Genomic DNA, 20,795 nt, shown 5'->3' on the forward strand with positions numbered 1-20,795 from the left:
TCCATCATCCATCCATCCATCCATCCGTCATCCATCCATTCATCCATCCATCCATCCATCATCCATCCATCATCCATCCATCATCCATCCATCCATCCATCCATCCATGCATCCATCCATCCATCCGTCATCCATCCATTCATCCATCTATCCATCCATCCATCCATTCATCCATCCATCCATCATCCATCCATCCATCCCACCCTGTGCCACTGCCACGCTCACACCCATCCAGCCTCAACACCCCCACGGAGAGCTCTGGACATTGTTCCACAACGTTTAGCAGTATGACATCAATTCAGAGATTCTCAGCCAACCCACCTAGCAGGATACATTATTTAACAATTTGTTTCAGCACTTTTGAGTGCAGAATATGAGAAACTTAATGCATTAATAGTGAAGAATAACTCAAAATGGGACATCTATACTTTCCACTGGAGAACGGGGAAAGATGGAATGTTGGAAGAGAAAACAAAAGTGTTCTTGGGAGAGTTCAGAGGTAAGGAAGATCAAAACAATTCACAAATACTTTTCATTCGCTTCTTCATAATAGAGTGAAAAGCACCACAAAATTTAACCTGTGGGGGCACAGATTCCCAGCTCATGCTGCAAATATTTACAATTTTGCTGTTTTCAGCTGCCGTGTCACTTCAGTGCTGCGCTCCTGCCATGCCTCCCTGCTCACACACCGGATCTCCCCTCTCACACCTCCCTTTATATCCAAATCTGGCACACCATCCACACCTTGAGATCTTGGCTATCCCTGAGCTACCTCGCAGCCCACAGACAAGGCCAGGCCCCAGATAATCGAGTGGTACTGGCAGCAAAAGCATTTAACTTCTCAGCTCGTTCCACCCCAAAGTGTGGCAATAGCCTAGAAATATAAAGAGATGAGTGGCAAATCTACAGGAAAAAGGCACAAATATCTGACTAAACAGAAGATGAAGAGGATGGCTTTGGCAAGCAGGAGTACCTACAGCTCCAGAAGAAAATGAAGAGATAAAAGCATGCTGTGTTCTGAGCACAGGGACAAAAAGACTGATTTAGACTAGCAACAGCTAGCAGAGAAACTGCAATTATTTTACCAATAATTACTACTGGAATTTTTTCCTATGATCTTACATCAATAAATTAATGAAACCTTTCACATCCTGGAATCAGATGAAAGCTGAAATAATGTAACCTACATAAACATGCACTCAAAGTAGTGCTAGAAAGCAATTTAAAATGGAGGGTTTACAAACTGGAGAAGAAAGTTCAATAACAATTGTGAACAGATTAATAAAAAGATACTTGAAATGATGTGCTGTAGAAGGGGGAGGCTCCTTTGTGCCTTCTCTGATGGTGAGAGCCTCTGATAAGAAAGAGAAAGGGCTGTGCATGCAACGAGGCCCTCATGAAACAGTAGAAGTGTCAGGAAATTAGAATTTCAGCCATTTCCACAGAGGTCAACCGAGTGCAGCCACTCCAGTGAGGACCCTGGGTTTGGCTTGTCTCCTCCAGCAAATGAAACTCAACTTTATTTGCAGCTGTGCAGCTCAAAAAAAATGGAAATTTGAATTGTCTCTGAATTCAGCCATGTCTAAAGAGCAGAACCAGCCTGCTAATATGCAACAGTAAGAAAAAACCTACTCCTTCCAAGCTTACAAGGATTATTACTGTAAATATTCATTTATCTATGTATTCCACTTAGGGGGAGCTGCAATCAGTGACGAGCAGATTTCAAGTCGTTCCTATGGTTTGGCTTTCCAAAACAAATGTTACCATTACAAACTTAAATATTCTCATTTTTGTGTCAGTGACTGAACTTCTCCCTCTCCACTACCAATATATTGTATATATTGTATTGCATATTCTATATATTGTTTGTCCACAAAAAGGTCCCACCAAGATGTTTCAAGACAACAGAGAAATTCTGTCCAACATTTTAATGAAATGTATTAAATACTCTCAGCTTTTCATGACAGCAGGAGTGGTTTTGAAGTCCCCACACACATTATTGAGCAATGGATTCTGAAAGACACAAACTCAAGCAGCAGAAACTTTGTGCCATGTGTTTATTCACCATTTCCCTTGTCATTTCCACAACACCTGGCATTAGTCTCTACATTAATTTTCTACTCTCTTTTTTTTATTAGGAGTTGCTGGAATGTCCATTAGGGAGGAACCACTCTGGGCTTCCATTCTTTACAGAGGCATCCTTCTCTCCTCAACTTCCCCTTCTCCTGCAGCACAAACTCCCCTGAACTTACTGGGCTCAGAACACTGGGACTAAATTAAAGCAGTGCCCACAGACCTAACTGGTCACTCGGATCTTGTTTATCAAGGGGAAAATAAAATGTTTGCATGCTGAAGACTTTGACATTTCTGCCTATTGCCTCAGCCTAACATTCAGTATTTAAAATGCACCTTAAATGGATGCTCACACTGAATTTCAGGAAGACAGACTCTTTATTTGTCTTGGAGTTAAGCTTGAAAAATACTCAATAATGCAGCAGGCAATTTCAGCTGTGGTGTAGGAAGAAGACAGGGGGACTAAAACCAACTTCTCCAATGGAGTTCAAGAACTGGCAGACATGATAAGGTGTTAGGAAAAGCAGAAGAAAACACTCCAAAACATGCAAGCAAGCAAACAAGCAAGCAAGCAAACACACAAACACAAACAAAACAAAACCCCCAAAAGACAAACACCCCTCCTAAAAAACCACCAAACCCTCCAAAAGCCTAAATAAAAACTCCCAACCAACCAACCAAAAAAAAAAAAAAAAAAAAAGAAAAACCCAAGCAACTAAACAAGCAACACAAAAAAAAAACCCCAAGAAACCCAAAGCACACCTAAAAGACCCAACCCAATTAAAAAACAAACCTACACAAACAAAACCAAACCTCATGAAAAATCCCTCAAAACTAAAATTAAAAAACAAGACAGAAACAAACAAGCAACCACAAAAACCAAGGGGAAAACCCCCAAACTCAAAACAAATCCCAACCAAACCCAAATAACCAACCAAAAAACTCCCCAAAAATGAATAAAACAAAGACAGAGGAAACAAGCCAGATCCAAGCCACTGCTGAGATGGAAGTGCCACCAATATCTGCTGGCAGCAATATATTGTCATTCCTACCCACAGGTATCAAATTCACTCATTTGGCATCACAAAAAGTGTCCTGAAGGCTGCCAATCCTGCAGCTGAGAGCAAAGCAAGAAGAAACTTCCACTGAACTGGGTGAAAAAGAAACCAGAAAGAAAAAACTTTCTGTGCAGTCACTGCAGAATATTTGCATCTACCAACTTACAGTGAAGGTTAAAAAAAAAAAAAAAGCCCAAAAACCTAAAAGGAGGAAAGTATTAAAATGCTAGAATAATAGAGATCACACAAAACAAAATCAGGGAGTGAAATGTTAAATTTAATAAGCTTCCTGCTCTTACAGCAACATTTCGTGTTGAATTGCTAAAAGTACTTTAAAGAAAGGCAAGTTCAGGCACTTGAGTGATGGTGCCAGAAGCTGCAGCACTTTTCTGTTATCTGTCTGCTCAAGAATAATCCATCTGTGTCCAGGGACAGCAAAGGGTATCTCACAACCTGTGTGTTTTATGCAGGTCTGAGACGTGTGTGTGCTGTGCAATATCAAAACCTTCTAAAATCCCATTTTTCTTGGTTCTTAACACAACAGAAAATAAGTTTTTCTGTGGGAAAGTGTTTGAGAAAGCAATGTTGAAGCACAACGGCCTCACTGCCCACATTTTGGTGCCAGAAAATGTGATTTTACAGCAAGTATCCAGCAGGAAGCTGATGCCATGAAGGCACAGAGGCTGGGATGTTTCTTGCTCTCTTCTTTAGCTGTTCAGGAGACTCTAAAACGTGATGTGGATCAGTTTTCACTTCCACCTAATAGTGGTGAAATAAGGAATTCAGAGAGTGGCGTTCTACCAATCATTACATACTTCAATAAATCTCGTTTCTTTAATCTTGCCCCTCTTCCAAAAGCTGGGAGTGTGATTTACTTCCTTCCTGATACAGGTTTCTTGCACTGACATTTTAATCCTGTTTTTCCTCATACCTTTGCATTTATCAATCACATTTTGTCTCATATAAGTTTGTAAAATTTACAATAACCCAGAGCCCAGAGAAGTAATCCTGAATATTTAAATTCCTACTGAGACTTAATTGACTGTAAATACATTGACCACAAATTAAAAATCACACGGTGAGACACAGCTTCACACTTGGTGTGGAGAAGAAATAGCAATAATTGATTTTTACAACTCAGCCGCCTACAGCACAGGCATAAACACCACTTATCCTGGCAGCTGAGAATGGAACCACAGACCTTATTTGTACACACTACAAGTGATCTTAAATTAATTGTGCTGCTACTGGAGGTGCAAGTACTGGAAAAGAGTTCAAGCTGCAAGAGACAAGGTGGCGTTTCCTCTGCTGATTCTGAAAATGACCCAAATCTTTCCATCTATCCATTTAAAAGTTCTAAATGATCACAAGTGAAGCAAACCAAAAATCTTTGTTCTCCTCTCTGTTTAGAAATAGGTAGCCAAGTCACACATTCTGTGTAAAATACAATTCATCTTCACCTTTTTTGTTTTCAAACTCTAGTCCAAGCTAAAAGGTCTGGCATCACTTATTGTTATGATTATTAGCATCAGTATCCAAATGATTAAACAAAAGACTGCTGGCCATTTTTATTTCATTTTCCTATAAGTGTAAATAATATGTTAATAAATCTCTTTATGACTCCAGTGTTTTAGGAAATGCTCTAGAGGTGTTTTACACTTGCATCTCACATTCCCAAACCAAGGGGGCTTTTCCCTCCTAGGAACCATTAAATATGTGTGAATTTAATTTATCCAAGGTACCCTGCAATTCATTTTTCATTTCATTGCTTTTTATTTTTTGGTTTCCTCTGTGATTTTTTTGCTGGTATCTCCCTCAGCAGTAACAATCTCTCAAGTTTCAGGACAGTCTTCACTAACACATTTCAGTTTTAACCAGGACTAAGCCCAAAATGATTTTTTTCTGAAATATTTCAGAGACGAAATTTGGGTCGAACACTGCACATCTTGCAGTCTACCAGTGCAAACCAAAGCAGGTGATTTTATCTATGATATTTTACATAAAAACGTGTTATTCTCAGCACAAAGAGAGGATTTCTCTCTACATTGGCCTTTCCTGATGACAAAACCCATTCCCACGATCAAGTTCTTTACTGTGTTTCAGAAGAAAATCCCTAAAAAATAATTCCTGTATTTATGGTTTTCTAAGAGCAGACTGACAAGTTAAAAATAGCAACAGTAAGAGATCTGATTTAATTCAGAATAAGAGCAGATATTTTTTTTCCTAAATTGAGGAGCTCCTTCCACATCCAGAATTCCAAGTTACAGCAATACCAGCTTTTAAATATAAATTTAATGTTTTATCTCTGGTCAAGGAACACCACGTGGAGGGACACTGCAACACGCACCTTGTTTGGTGTTGAAAAATGAAAAAACAATTTTACACTTACAAGAAAGAAACAAAACCAATTAGAAAAGCCAGAAACAAAATGTTTGCTCCCCAGCTAAACATTGTCTGAGATGCTAAAGGCCAGGTCTGCTTTTAGATGATCTGTAGGAATTGCACTGTTATTACATCTGTGTCACTTTGTGGGGAACATAATTATCTGAAGCTCAAGAGTTCATAACTGTGAGAGAAAGTTGCTAAGTTCTGCACATGATACTTCAAATTTTGTAAGACATATTACTTATATGAATTTTAAACCAGGTAAATAGTTTTTATAATAATTTTATTAAATGCAGATAGAAGGGAAAACAGAGTATTTCAAACATGACAAGCCAAAACATCCAAGATGTATCACATTAAAAGCCCTCAAAATAAAAACCCCTTCATTTTTAGAACTTAGACACCATCCAGACAGAGGACTGAAAGCATTTTCCCCAGATTGATAAACCTGATTTTGATACACAGCTGATTCTTTGGAACAGCTGATTAATTCCTCAAGCTGAGCAGTTTTAATTTGTTCCAGCAGTTATGGGCAGTGAAATCATTGCCACAACTGCAAGGTGGGACTGTTGAGCCCAGCAGATCCTGGATAACTTTACTTTTCACCAGTTGACTTTATTGCTGGTATTTAGGGAAAGGAACCCAAACAGGAGAAAACCACAAACTATTATAGATCTTTCTAGATGATAATACCCTCTCTCACAGTGTAATAACTCAAAACCAATTTTTAAAAAATTGATTATTTTAAAATGCAGTGTGATACTGCTGAGGACAAAAACGCACACACAGCAATTCTGCAAAGAATTAGAGCTATAATTTTATTAATTTGAGTATTCCCAGACTGCTCCACTGTGGTGGGTGCACTGACAAACCATGGACACTTCATAAATACAATAAAGTTCTTCCTACCAACATGAATTATCTAAACTCAGAGGGGGAAAAGTCCCCTTAAAAATCTTATTTTCAAAGTTTCCCAGGCTACCAAAGCTGCTGTCTTTGCTCACAAGCTGCAGGCGCAGCCCTGGTGATGTTTCATTCTCCCATCACCATGTTTTCACAGCCCAGGATGGTTCTCAAGCTTCTGGCACTTCTCTGTACCTGCCCTGCTCAGAATCTTTGCCTTTTCCCTCCTTCCCCTGCAATTGCCCCACCTGCTGCCCTGGAACTGGGGCTGGCTGTGAACCCGAGCCAAATCCAGCTGACTCTGCCCTTCTGCTGCAGCTTGAGACCATCTCAGATTTACAGAAAAGGGAATGCTGCCAAAATGGGGAGCACGGGAGGAGGATCAGCACTGGGGGAGGGTGGGGGATGCTGGCACAGAGAATGAGGTGCGGCTGCTGGAAGGGGGAGACAAAACACGGGAAAGCTCTGGAAAAGCAGGAGACTGTGAGAGTGTTAGGGGGAGAGCTGAGAGCGTTCCAAGGGGCTAAAGAGAAACAAGAAGTTTTCGCACTGACAGATGCAGGCGCTGGTTCTGCGCAGACCAGGCTGCGCCACGGCACATCCTCAGGCTCCAGCTGTGACATTCCACACCTGGAACGGGGATCCCTCCTTCCCCGCACAAATAACAACCCCAGCGGACAATTCACTCCAAAATGGCTTTAAAGAGGTGCTGGGGGATCCCTCCCTCCCCGTCTTCCTTCCTTTCACTGCTGTAACCAAATGCTGCATTTATTGGCTCTGGAATACAAACTCTGTTTTTTAGCAATGTGTCATGCCATGACTTTACTGTAAATACGGTCAATATTAACTGTAAACTAAAATAGTACATTACAGAGATATTTTACAGCCTTACACTGCACCTCACAAATCCATTTTCTTTTCAGTGTAAGTAGTTCACCATTTCTGTTTCAAAATGCAGGAGATGCATGTTACTACTTTTTAATTTGCTGGATTTGCTTATTCTCACTTAAGTAATAAACTTAGATTTATATTTATTTACATATGGTAGATATATATTTGTTATATATTCATATATAACCAATATAAATGTTTTTAATATGTATATACACATTTATATGTATTTTCCTGCCTAACTTTACTACTTGAAATATATATTTGTATCTCAAATAGTTATGCTAGGCAAGAAAATAAAGTCCTTTGTGCTCATGTGCCTTACTGTAATAATGCTCTCCTGAAGCATTAGGTCAGCTCTACCATGGCAAACAAGGCTAAAAATAAGACTTGAGAATAGTATGGATTGAGGTAAAACGAGCACGAGCAGCTGCCACTAGATGGCAAGACAGGCTCACATTACTTTGCAGGGCTGGGTTCGGGCTGGTTTTTATTTTTTTTCCCTTTATATAAGAGGAATATGTAACATTTGTATTTCAAACATGGTGTCGACACTTCTCTCCCATGCCATTCCAAGTTTATCTGGTGATCTGAAGTTGGAGAACGAAGCCAGCCACTTGAAAAGCCCTTTAGGAAACACAGGCACCACAGAAATAATGTTTACTGGTAAATTGAACTGGAAGATTATTTAAAAAATTATCTCCTTAATCTCTTAAAAAAAGAGATTTTTAACAAATGTGCTGGAAAAAAGTAATGTGTTTAAAGAAAGGGCACTTCACTTATGTGTGGAAAGGTAGAGACAAGTGTTAGAATTTGACTTTTAACAGAATTACCAAATTAAAGAAATGAACTGTCAGCTGTAGAACAACCTGCTTGCCCTACAACTCCCAGCAGGGTCTCAGGTGAGTGCCTCTAAAGCCACTCACACAGCCCCGGAGCAGAGGAGCAGAGGACAACTGGGGTTTAATTAAACACACATTTAGGTGTTTCTCCTAATTGCAGAGCAAAAGCAGCAGGCAGGGGCAGTGCTGGGTGTCAGGAACTGGGAGAACCAGCGCAAGGTGCCCCTGCCCACGGCTGGGTTTGGAACACGAGTGGCTTTAAGGTACCTTCCAACCCATTCCATGCTGCTCTGTTTTAAACTCTGCATTGAGGAATGCTGAAAGTGGAAATTTAACTAAAAGGCAAATAAAATCCTGTGAAATCAGTAGTTTACATTCTGTTTAAAAACTCCAAACACCTCAATGAACACACACTCCCAAACTTCCCTCTGGCCTCTGCTCATTTGCTTACTAACACCAGCATTGTCCACACCGATCAAAGAAATGGTCTGCAAAAACACAAACGTAGCACCTCTCAAATTGTTTAGCTGCCTTAAAATATCAGTGAAGAGCAGGATGGAAATGGTCCTGAGCACCTGAAGAGCAGCAGTTGCACCTGCAAGACTGGATGTGGAAACCTGAAAGTCTCTGAATTCTATGACCTGTGGAAGATTTAACTGACTGTAACTGAGTTTGTAAGAGCCTTGTGTAAAGCTGTGGCTGCTGACATTATCTACATCCACCAACATCAGACCCAAAGGTAATTATTTATTATGATCCTATTCAGTCTTTCAGTTGCTCAGTTGCTATATCAGGGTCAGAGAGGGCTCCAGAACCAGGGACAAAGAGCAGGTCATGCTGATATCCATAACTGACCATATGAAGAAACTAACATATGATGTGGATTAAAAAGGTCTAAAAATTACTCAGAAAATGTCCCAAATGACTGTATTTTTTTTATCACAGTAGCTAAGTGCCTTCCTCACACTTTATGTCCAGGATGTTATAGATGGGAAAACTGGAAAAGTATGAGGTGTTTCCAGACTCAGGCTGGGGCTGGTTGGGCACTTCAAACATGTATCAACAAATGCATCTCACGTCTATGCAATCTAGTATGGTTTCATTACATCTAGTGCCCGAAGTAGCTTTTTGGGTTACACTATTTGGAGTTAAAGAGTCCTGTATGGTAGAACTCTTGTGTCCCACACATTCAGTTGTTGCTCCTAATGAACCAAGAGCAGGTTCAGTTTCTGTTTCACACAGTTACTTCCAGAGTCCCTCTGCTGCTCAAATTGAGAGAAGATGCAGACAAAAAGTATGTTTATGAACTTAAAGCTACATTCAAACACACACAGACCAGTGGAGGAAACTGAGGCACATGCTAACTCCACATAAATACTGACTTTTCAAATTTCACTTTGGGCAGTGCAAACAATTTCCACTGAAAATGAAAAAAACCTACAAAAAAACCCCCAAAACCTCATTTATTTGATAACAACAGTTGTGTACAACCCCACCACTGTGGCATTTTTCTGGACAGTCAGCACTGTAGTGACCCATCATTCCTTACCTAAAGTGAAGTATTAAAGTACAACTACAGAGAGATATAAGACAAATTCAGGTTCTGGCTGCAGAACCTCTGCCTCTGTAGAGCAGGCATGAAGTGCCACAGGTTGCTAATTAACATCAGTGCTAATGGTCTGCCTGCATGAGAAAACCTCACTTTACAAAGAGCAGACTTTTACCACATACTGTCTGAGAAACAATTCTCCTGTATTTTTCTACCTCCACATGCTACACTAGCAGACTGCATTATTTTCTTAAAATAAAATATACTCCTTTTCTTCTATAAAAAATAAATGTCTCAAAAATCATGTTAGAGGTCAGCAAACCAATTTTGCCAACCAAAATCGACTCCTGTTGTTGTTTCTTCATTCCCAGCACATTTCCCTCCTGGACTGTGACATTCCCCTGCTCTGACAGGAACAAACTGCAGCAGCAATGATCCCACCTTGCTTACATCCCTGTGAGCACTCAGCGCCCACCCAAAACACGAGTGCAAGAGGGAAGAAATTACTTTAAACCATCTGTGACCCCTGAGTTCTGCAAGCAGAGCTGGCAGGTGCAGGCTGTCAGCAGCTTCGGCTCAGCCCAACCCAAACAACTCCCGAAAGCAGCAACGGGCACCCTGATCATTCCAGGGTGACCTTCCAGACACATTTCGGGCTAAAGGAATTAAAATGTTACGAGGCCTTTGTGGAGCAGAGTCTCAGGGCGCTAAATACAGACACAAGCACCTCTCTCCTGCTCTGCCCATGCGGACTGACTCTGAAGAACAAATTGTCTGCTGCCATAATCAGGGAGTGAGGGGCAGGTCTCAGCTCCATAGAGCGAGGGCTGCCAGCTCTCAGACCCAGACAGATGAGCCTGTTCTCTGTGCTTGGTTGTACCCTGGGATCACAGGAATTGCAGGAGAGGATGGAGAAGGAGCCTGTGCAGGTAAAGGTCTAGCAGAAGAGCAGCACCCATGAAGGAAGGAGGAGGTTTTCACCGTGAGCTCCCCTTTCCTGCCTGTGATTTCAGCTGCCTTGCACAGCGGCAGATGATGCCCCTCAGTTTCCGAGTCTCACACTGCAGGCTCTGTCTGCCAGCACGTTTCCTTGTCCCGGGGCGAGCTGACCTTGGTGGGGCCGAGCTCTGAGGAAGGTTTGAGAGCCTGGCACCGAGCGCTGCCTGACAACACCCACAGCAGCCGAAGGGCTGTCTGCACCCACAGCCTCACACTGCCTGGGACCCTCTGCATTTTGGCTTAGCTCCCCTTGCTGGGACTGCTCCCGCACACATCAATGCACCCACTACCATACCTGATTTCCAAACTTAAGCATTCTTAAGCACACAGCTACAGCAAGAATTAATAATGTCTTGGAAAATGTTCCTCTTCACTCTCAGGCCTCGTAAAAAGAGCAGGATGATGTTGTGGCTTCAAGTTAGACTCAAGACAGATACTGGCATACAATGAGACTTTACCCGCACTCAGCTTTCTATCAGATTGTCTTTCTTACAACTTCAAAGATCTGGAGTGGCTAGAAGTCTATTCACACTTCTAAAAACAAAACTCCCACATCCTCCTTCTGCAAAACCTTTAAAATAGTTACTCTCTCCTCTGTACTTCACACACTTGTCCTATCTGTGCCCCTTCCCCATCTTAGTAGTCGTCACAGACAATAACAAAAAAAGTTCATTCCTCTGACATCACAACTGAGGTGGGAAGCTGAAGTAAAAAAATTTTTTTTTAAAAAGTGAAATATTGATATAATCTAAAAATTAAGACCAAAATTATGTACAAAAGAGCCTACCTAACCAGCTGCTCAAAGCACTAAAAGCAGAAATAAATTAATTAATGAGTTCTGCCAGCTCCCGAGAATTTTGTGACTGGCAGCAGCCAGATATTTTCCACTTCACTTCCAAGTGTATTTTCATTCATGTGTTACAAATCAAGCCTCAGTTTGCCAGTGTGGAGGGAAACCACTGAGTTTTGGTGAGGAGGAGATGTGAGCCCAGCCTGGGAGCAGTGCAGCCTCAGGTCACAAACACCACACTGGGCGTGCACTGAAATGTCATTTCTTCCACCATCAGATGCTGTTACTGCCCAAAGTGCTGAATGGGTGCTCAGCTCCACGTAGGACAGACCTGAACAGAAGCAGCACATGGTCTAAATCCCTGAGTTAGCTTTTCTAGGCAGTGGTGTTGAGGTCTGCAAGGTGCAGGGCAATGCTCAGTGGGATGTTCTGCATTGCCCAGGCTGGATTCACACAGAAGCTCAGGAATCTGGTCTGTGGCTTTAGCACAGAGCTGAACACAACCAACAACATTCTGACTTTAGAATCTCCATGGAATGGTACGTATATTATCATAAGAAATTATTTAAATATTGTACTCAAGCATTTTTTGATCTCTGCTAAAAACCTGGCACCGTTTCTTGTTCTGTGTGCTGTACTACTTCATAAATTAAATACTCATCAGTCAGGTCCCTTCCTTCCCACCTGTCCACTTCTGTTTAAAAATAAACTTTCAAATATTGCACCACACAGTGAGACATAGTTCAGAACAGGACCTTTTCTACAGACTTGCAAACAGTATTACAGAGGATTGTCTATCCTAAAATTCCTGTAATCATAATTTTTTTTCTGAATACCTGAAAAAACCCCGGTGGTACTGGACCTACTGGCATGCCATCTCCTGGGGGAATGTTTCCTAGCACTGGGCTGGGAGCTGCTGCAGCACTCTGAAAAGAACAAAGGGAGAATAAACCTTTGTCATTGCATGGTAGGCATTAAACTCCCCCCAAAAAAACCCCAAACCTGACCAAAGTGCAGAAAATAATTATCTGGATATGTCATTATGCCATTGTTTCATCTAAAGGTAAATTAAAATTGTTTAGCCTTTTGTCTATACGAGTACCATGATCTGTTGAAATAACAAATGTATTTTGAGGGGAAGGATGCCAGATATTGCACAGGCCGATTAGGCAAAGCTTGACTGAATTTTAAAAAATGTTGTATCTGAGTGTCTCTACATGCACCAATGTGAATGTAAGTTGCATACTTCTTGTCTCTGCATATGAACAGTCTCACACATGCACAAGGATATATACAGAGCATAGAAAAAGTAATTTATGCATTTTATCAGCAATTTCTAAGCACTTTAAAGATAATTTCAGCAGCCTGTAATATTTTTTAAGAACAACAACAAGCTTCAAAACAGGGCTCTGTTATAAACAGTACAAGAAGGGATGCTCATGATTCTGCTGGTAATGCTCAAGATTTTACCAACCCCAAAAATAACCACCATGACAAATTAGAAGAATTCAGGTTACGTTTTTGGAACGGAAAAGAAAAAAGGGATTTTTAAGGAGTGAATCAGAGGATGAAATTAGTTACCTTTGCAAATCCTTCAGCTGGAATAAGCGAGTAAAGAATATTGCTCCTGGCAATTTTCATGCAGGAGATTGTCACAGAAAAGAGAAGCCAAACTGTTTCTGTTGTCATGTGCTGGAACCTCAATTACTTTTAATTTCTAGCATTCTTCCTTCCTACAATGTGTTTCTGTATGGCATGAGGCTGAATCACCTACAAATGCTCAAAATCTTGAGTGAAAGTACTGGAGCACACAGAATGCTCCCAGAGCCACTGGCAGGTTACTGATGACCTGCCAAAGCCTGCCCTGCAAAACACACAGATATTAAATTATCACTCCATTTATTGTGCACGCACACTCGATACCCTAAAGATGCAGATCTGGAAATTGCAGTTCCAGGTGTTTGGCACAATACCTAGGAAAGGAAAGAATGCTGCTGGAAAGATCTGAAGACTGGCACAAAAGGAGGGATGACCTTTATCAACCAAGCAGAAAGGAAACATTCAGTTAATCACCACATATTTTTTCATGGCTTAAGCTGTGTTTTAGAATTAAAGTTCTGAACAACTAGCAGTAACATATTTAGCATCCAAGCTGAATGTTCTTTGGAAAAGTCTGGAATGTATCACTGAAATATAAAGTCTGCAAAAGATGCTGGATTTCAAAATGAGTGCAAGGCTTTTATTAATGAAGAAATCATCTAATAAAGGGTATTGTCTATGCAAGGATCAGTGCTAAAACACTGTAGAACTGCAGCTGACAGGGAAAGCCAGCCAGGTGAGCTGGATGCAGCAAATCCTTTGGAATTATAACCACAAATCATGCAGGGAGAGGCCACCACAAAGCAGCCAGAGAAGCTGTGGCCAAAAAACGTGGTGCTCTGCCAGCCACTGCCATTCATGTCAAATAGTTATTTTTGTATCATTTCCATTTTCAAAGGAAAACAGGAAAAAAAGCTGTTGGTTTGCTGCTGTTTGGGGTTTTTTTTAAGGAAATATGATCTCTTTAAGCATCAATGTGCAATAAACCCATTGCGAGGCACAGTCTGAGTGGAGCGTGCTGGATGCATAATACAGGTACAGGTTTTCTGGATGAGGGATGACAACAGCAGCACCGCCGATGGAGAAAATCAATGATGTTAAAAGCTGAGCATCTCCAAATGGCCCAAAGAGCCCAAGCTGCAACCAAGGAGGAGCAGCCCATTAAAGGGGCACTGCTGGGCTTCAGTGCAGCACCGTCACCCCCAGTGCCCTGACTGGGCATGCCAGGTGCCATGGCCATGGGATGTGTCCCCTGCCGGGTCCCTGGGGTGCCAGGGGAGGGAACAGCCCCTTGGGATGGAGAGCTCCCGCAGGGACGCAGCACCTGCTGCTGACAGTTCACGCTCTTTCCCACTTCGAAAATTATTCTTTAAAAACCCCCAGCAAATTTAGTTAAAAAATAGAGGGGAAGGGAGAAATAATGACTATTCCAGAACAAAGGGAGAAAAGGATTGAAGTTATAACTGTTAGCCATTTGCTGGCTAAAAAGGCTTTGCAAGAAATATACCTAAAAATAACATTTTCACGATTGTCTCAGAGAGGTGGGGTTTTCCCCTGTTTCTGCACCTTCCCTGGCAGTGACACCAGAGGAGCCCAGCCCCGCTGCTGGTGAATCACCAGGAACTGGCAGGGAGGGTTTGATTTTCAGTGGGTTTTCGGTGGATTCAGTGGAGTTTCAGTGCAAAGCCCCTGCCCTGCCCCTGTGAGAGCAGGGAGGGAGGGAGGGCTCAGAGCTGCGTGGCCGCAGCAGCAGGGCAGAGCTGCAGAGCCACAACCCCCAGAACTCTGCAGTTACACTCTCAGGTGTCACAGAAACCCCCATTCCTACCCTTCATTATGCAATGCACTGGCTTCTTTTTTCTGTTTTCATGTTTGTTTGGGATTTTCTTCCCTGATGGGCAATGAAGTCCCACAGCCAGAAATAAAGTATTTTCAGTGTTTTGGGTATATTACATTTTCTAGCTTGTGCTAAATAATGAATCTTTTAAGAACTTCTACCAGGTAGATCAATAAACAAACCTGCAACTGCTGCATGGAAATATTCTTATTTATTCTATCCTGATGAATTATTCATTCTTTTTCCACAGTCCCATAGCAAACCATGGCCTCCTTTTGCATGCCTTACAAGTTGTTCATCATTTATACTTCCATTAGTTTGACATTTTAAATATTTGCAAATTGCTTTCCCTGCTGTTCATAAAAAGATGAAATCGGAAAATTTAGATGGTATAAACTCCTTGTACAGTAGCTAACCTCCTTAAAAATGGAAATCTGTATTTGCTTTTGCAGCTAAAATAATGAATTTATACTAATGAATTTATAATAATTTACAATTATTAATTAAATCTATGTACTTGACTGAAAGTTATTATGGTCACTCCTTCTCTACCCAAGTTACTCTTGGCAATGCAAAAATAGATTATTATAGTAACTAATAAAACTAGCTATGGTTTAGGATGGGTTTTAAAATAAAGAAATCCCAAAGTAAATAAAATGTAAAGTAAAATCATTTAGCTATTCCACTAGTATAGTATCTGAAGTATAAAAATCCAGAGATAAACCTGCAATACTCATTTTTTGAGGCCATCCCAAGAAGTGGCTGATGAGGGAAGCTTACAAAGAATTTCACTTGAAACCAAAAAATGGTACAAAGAAATAACTTGACTTTACAAAAATCCTCACCTGGCTCTTTCCTTCACCAAGACATTCAATTTCAGGTATTTTGCTTACACTAAAACTTCCTTATTTCAATCCAAACTTTACCACGTTACTAAATTTGTCCACTCAGGGGAAAGTTCTGTGTTTAAGAAGTCTCACTGATGGGAAATGATGTAACCTACTGGATGATGGAGGGGAGGAGCTGGACCCTACAAATAAAAGTGTTAGACACCCAATTCCCTCATCCCTCTCCCTCCTCCATGTCAGCCCTAAATCTACTCGTATCATTTAGGAACACAATGTTTTCATATATTCATACAAGCAACCAAAGCATGGCATCTCCAGACAAAGATATTCTGCCATGGATGGTACAGACACAATCAGCTCAACTAGAGCAGAAATCTCTAGATTTCTGAGATCAGCATCTCAGGATATTTTACATACGCTGGGATTGGGTTAATGAAACAACTTGAACGGTGAATGTGGAATGTGAAGGACAATGCAGGAAACCACAACCATGTTTGAAATGCTGGTGAGAGCAGCACAGTCAGAAGGAAAAACACAGAATGTCAAAACTTAAACAATTGCTGGTTGGTTTTTTTTTCTTTTCTCTTTCTCCTTTTCTGGGGGCAGGGGATAAATATCCAGTTCATTAACTTAGAGAACTATGGGAAGTAAGGAATTTAAACGTAGTTGTAGGTTGTTTTTGGGTTTTTTTTCTGGAAAGACAGATGATGGATGATTACTATTTCCAGTCATATTTACCACCTGTTTAATTTCTGGTCATTGATAGCTTTGAAGTGCAAGGCATACTGCAGCCAGTACCATAAAAAAATACTGAATTTCCTTTCGTAAACACTTCAATTTGTAATTTACCAAGTCTTTCTAAGACACCAGCTGGTTCCTGTAACAGACCTTCCCTATTTGCACCCATCACAAAATAAAGAGGTATTAAAGGAACTACACTGATTAACCACTAGCAACCTCCTTGCTTTCTCCAAGATGGAACAAAACAACTACTTATGACTCTGAACAACAAAATAAATAAAATTTCAAATACTTTAAATAAGTCTCTGCGCCTTTTACAAAGCCTCTGAACATGTGGCTGCACACCAAGAAGCCAAAACCCCCAGACTGAGCAGCCTTGGTTTACTCAACACAGATTGGAAGGTCATGCCCAAAAAAGGTGGATTCATCACACTGAAAGAGGCAGGTAATTCCAAAGATCTGGATCATGAGACCTAATTAAACCCTGGCGTAGCTCCACTGATATATATTTGTCTGAACTGCTTAATTTCTGTTGTGTAACAGGAAGGCATTCACATGACTGCACAAGTCTGAGAGCTGTGACTGTGGAAGGTCATTCCTTACAACTTCTCAGTTTTCCTCCAATCCCAGCTCCCTATGGTTTCATCTGGATTCTGCTATTTTATTTCTCTTCATTCCATCTTATTTCTGAGTAACAAAGAATAATAAAAATAATGATGCCATCAATGCAGATGAAAAAAACCCCACATTTATTCCTTTTCTTGGAAACACAAAAAGGGTTGCACCAGCAGATGTGGTCATTTAGGGAAGAGCAGATCTGTTGATAATAATGATGATGATGATGAAGAAGGTGTCCTCTGAGACTTCACCTATCCTTCTTCCCCGTGAAATAATTCTAGCCCCAAACCCACCTCACTCCAGCAAATATCTGAGGTGGGATCACAGTTTGTATCCCAGTGCCCAGTCTGGGGATTTCATCCTGCTTAGCTGAGACAGAAAGATTTCATTACAGTGCTAAAAACTGGCTACTGGGTTGGAATATAAATCAATTTTGAGCAAAGCTTTGTTATCAGTGAATAAAAGGACTTCAAATTCCTGTTAAAAGACAGCATTTCCATCCTGTCTCTCAGCTGCTGCTTCTTGGATTATTTAGAACATAACTTCCAGATGAGATTTTCTCAAAATTATGGTTATAAAGAAAAGGCATTTAAATGAAACCTTCATTATTGCCCAGAAGTTAATAAAATCCATACTATGTATAGGTACCAGCAGACTGTTCACTGACAAAAAGGTGCAAGAGTAATTTGTGTTGTAGATATGGGAAAAAAACCTATGACATTCTTTTGAATTTCTGCCCATTCTTCTGGGTTATTTTTTTTCCAAAACAGACCTGTACTGAAAGGCAGAATACTCAGCTTTCCCCAGGTGGAGAATCACAGGATCACAGCATGAGCCAGGTTGGCAAAGACCTTTGGGACCATCAAGTCCCAGCTGTGACCCAACAGCTCCTCATCAGCTGAACCATGGCACCAAGTGCCACGTCCAGCTCTGTTAAACCCCTCCAGGGCCGGTGACGCCACACCTCCCTGGGCAGCCCATGCCAGTGCAGTTCTTCATGAAGACTCAGAAATGATACCTCAAGCAATGCTTTCAGCCCGTTTTCTGTGAGGGCGAGGGCACTCCTTGAGGTGGATTCCCAGGTCTGTGCCTGTGTGCAGGGCCAGGGTCCCAGCCCAGGACCCTCCCGAGCTGCAGCAGCATTGTCAGCCCGGGCAGGAACCCCCACGCTGCCAACAACAAAGGGCACTTGAGGACAGAAAACGCTGCTGCTGTTGAAGCCTGGAGCCGAGCTGCAGCGATATTTCAACAAAATGACTTCTTTTCCAGAAGTGACACTTACACCCTCCTCCAGACTCCCTGCAGACCGAGGCAGCTTTGCTCGCAGCCGCAGAATCCCCGCACGCTCCCCGCGCCGCTCCGCTCCTGCCTCCCCCGGATCCCAGCGAGGGCCGCCGCACACCGGGCTCTGCCCCAGGAACACGGGAACACGCTCCCCTCGCACAGGGCCGCCGCACACCGGGCTCTGCCCTGCCCGCCTCGGGAACACGGGAACACGGGAACACGCTCCCCTCGCACAGGGCCGCCGCACACCGGGCTCTGCCCTGCCCGCCTCGGGAACACGGGAACACGGGAACACGCTCCCCTCGCACAGGGCCGCCGCACACCGGGCTCTGCCCTGCCCGCCTCGGGAACACGGGAACACGCTCCCCTCGCCCAGGGCCGCTGCACACCGGGCTCTGCCCTGCCCGCCTCGGGAACACGGGAACACGCTCCCCTCGCACAGGGCCGCCGCACACCGGGCTCTGCCCTGCCCGCCCCGGGAACACGGGAACACGCTCCCCTCGCACAGGGCCGCTGCACACCGGGCTCTGCCCTGCCCGCCCCGGGAACACGGGAACACGCTCCCCTCGCCCAGGGCCGCTGCACACCGGGCTCTGCCCTGCCCGCCCCGGGAACACGGGAACACGCTCCCCTCGCACAGGGCCGCCGCACACCGGGCTCTGCCCCAGGAACACGGGAACACGCTCCCCTCGCACAGGGACCGCCTCGGCCCCCACACCTTCTGTCTCCAGCTGGGCTTTTCAATTCCAGATATTCCCCGTGCTCGAGACACGCCACGCTGCACACAGAGGATGATCGCTGCTCATCCTTCTCTCCTTCTTCCCCAACACGCTCTTCCATTTTTTTCCATGCTCTACAGATAATTCATGGTTGGTACAATTGTGCTAATTGGACTAGTATGACAAGACTATCTCATACCCCGACTTCCCCCAGCAATTAAGTGGTTGGCACAGTGTCTTTTAATCATTTAATTAATCTAATTGTTAAACCCACTTTATTTTCCAAAGATTTTAAGATTGCCAGAGTATTGTATCCCAGTTCTTATGGCCCAGCACTCCACACAAGTCAAGTGCTTTTCCATTTTAGGAATATAGTGATTATTAAGATGAAAGTTTTTCTGTATCTCTCTGTCCTTTCCAAGTTATGAAACAAATGAACAAATACGCTGTGAGCTGAAAGACTAAAATTTGATTATGAAATGCAAAGTAGCCTGGTTTGGGGTTATCCTCAGGTCGCCTGGGAATGATTCAGCAATGCTGGCAATACATGAACAACTTCAGAAAGGAAAATACACCAAAACCCCCTCAGTAATTCCCTCACAATTCAAAATGGATTTTTGTCTCCATATGTAGCTGACTGGAAAAGTCATATGCACAAAAAGATAAATTTTACTTCAGAGGGACCTGAACTGCAAAATTTACTTCATGATGAAAATGTTTTTCTGCTTCTCCAGAGCCTGAAAAATAATTGTTCATTTGCATGTTCTTGTCTGGACCTTCATCTCATGAAATTCCTCTTTAATAACCATTTACTAAGATACCAACCATGGATACATCTCCGCTTTCCAAGAGTGTGCTCCATAAATTATGTCCTAAAATGTGAAAACATGTGACTTCACAACACTGTAATTCTGACAGCCTATTTTCATAAACAAATCTTACTGAAGCATCCATTTGGGGGTTTATTTGAACATTAGCTCCATTATCAATGGAATTAGCGGTACATAACACATAATGCAATGCACACTTTAGAGTCTCCAGCCTGAAATTCACAGCTTTGAAACCAGTGGTATTTCTTGTGTGTGCAGGTGCTGATGAGTAAATACTTAATTCCCTAAGAAGTACATGTTCATTTGAAGAAAAATAGGACAAATTTAAAACTCATGGAAAGCTAGCCTCTAAAGTATCTCATTTTTCTCATGTTAGCTGAATATCTATCTTTGGATAAATGCAACTTGTTGAGCAGAGAGTTAACACCTCTAAGTGCTAAACCAGAATTAGGCACTGTGCTTATGAAGACCTCACATTTTCCTGCTGGTGATTATTTGCTATAAAGGAGTTATAGGGAGGAGTCAATGAGCAACAAAAGCCACCCAGCCCACACTAGCGAGTACCAAAATTCAAGGAATTTCCATCCATCCATCCATCCATCCATCCATCCATCCATCCATCCATCCATCCATCCTCCACAAACAGCAGAGGCAGAGCAGGGCTCCAAGGATGTGGGTTTTTGGATGTGCTTTTGGGAAAAAAAGGAAAAAAAAAACAAAACCACAAACCAAAAACCAACCAAACAAAAAAATCCCCACGACAACATTAATTCCCTTTCTTTGGGAATTTGATCCAAGGAAACCAAGCCTGTGAGTGCCCAGCACACAG

The 20,795-nt window shown here is 42.3% G+C and overlaps 1 protein-coding gene across 4 annotated transcripts in view; it reads right to left on the reverse strand.

The window, feature by feature from the left end:
• SSBP2 (single stranded DNA binding protein 2) overlaps nucleotides 1-20,795 on the reverse strand; it is a 127,968-nt gene that overhangs the window by 24,136 nt on the left and 83,037 nt on the right. For 2 of the 4 annotated variants that reach the window (XM_054287622.1, XM_054287621.1), the window contains exon 5: nucleotides 12,327-12,416. The exons of the other annotated variants lie outside the window; for them this stretch is intronic. In XM_054287622.1, coding sequence (XP_054143597.1) covers nucleotides 12,327-12,416 — 90 coding nt within the window. The remainder of the gene's footprint in view (nucleotides 1-12,326; nucleotides 12,417-20,795) is intronic. 4 annotated transcript variants of the gene reach the window in all.

This window comes from Melozone crissalis, unplaced genomic scaffold, assembly GCF_028551555.1.
Source record: "Melozone crissalis strain CALT ecotype California unplaced genomic scaffold, PUWL_Pcris_2 ptg000060l_1, whole genome shotgun sequence".
Taxonomy (NCBI): domain Eukaryota; kingdom Metazoa; phylum Chordata; class Aves; order Passeriformes; family Passerellidae; genus Melozone; species Melozone crissalis.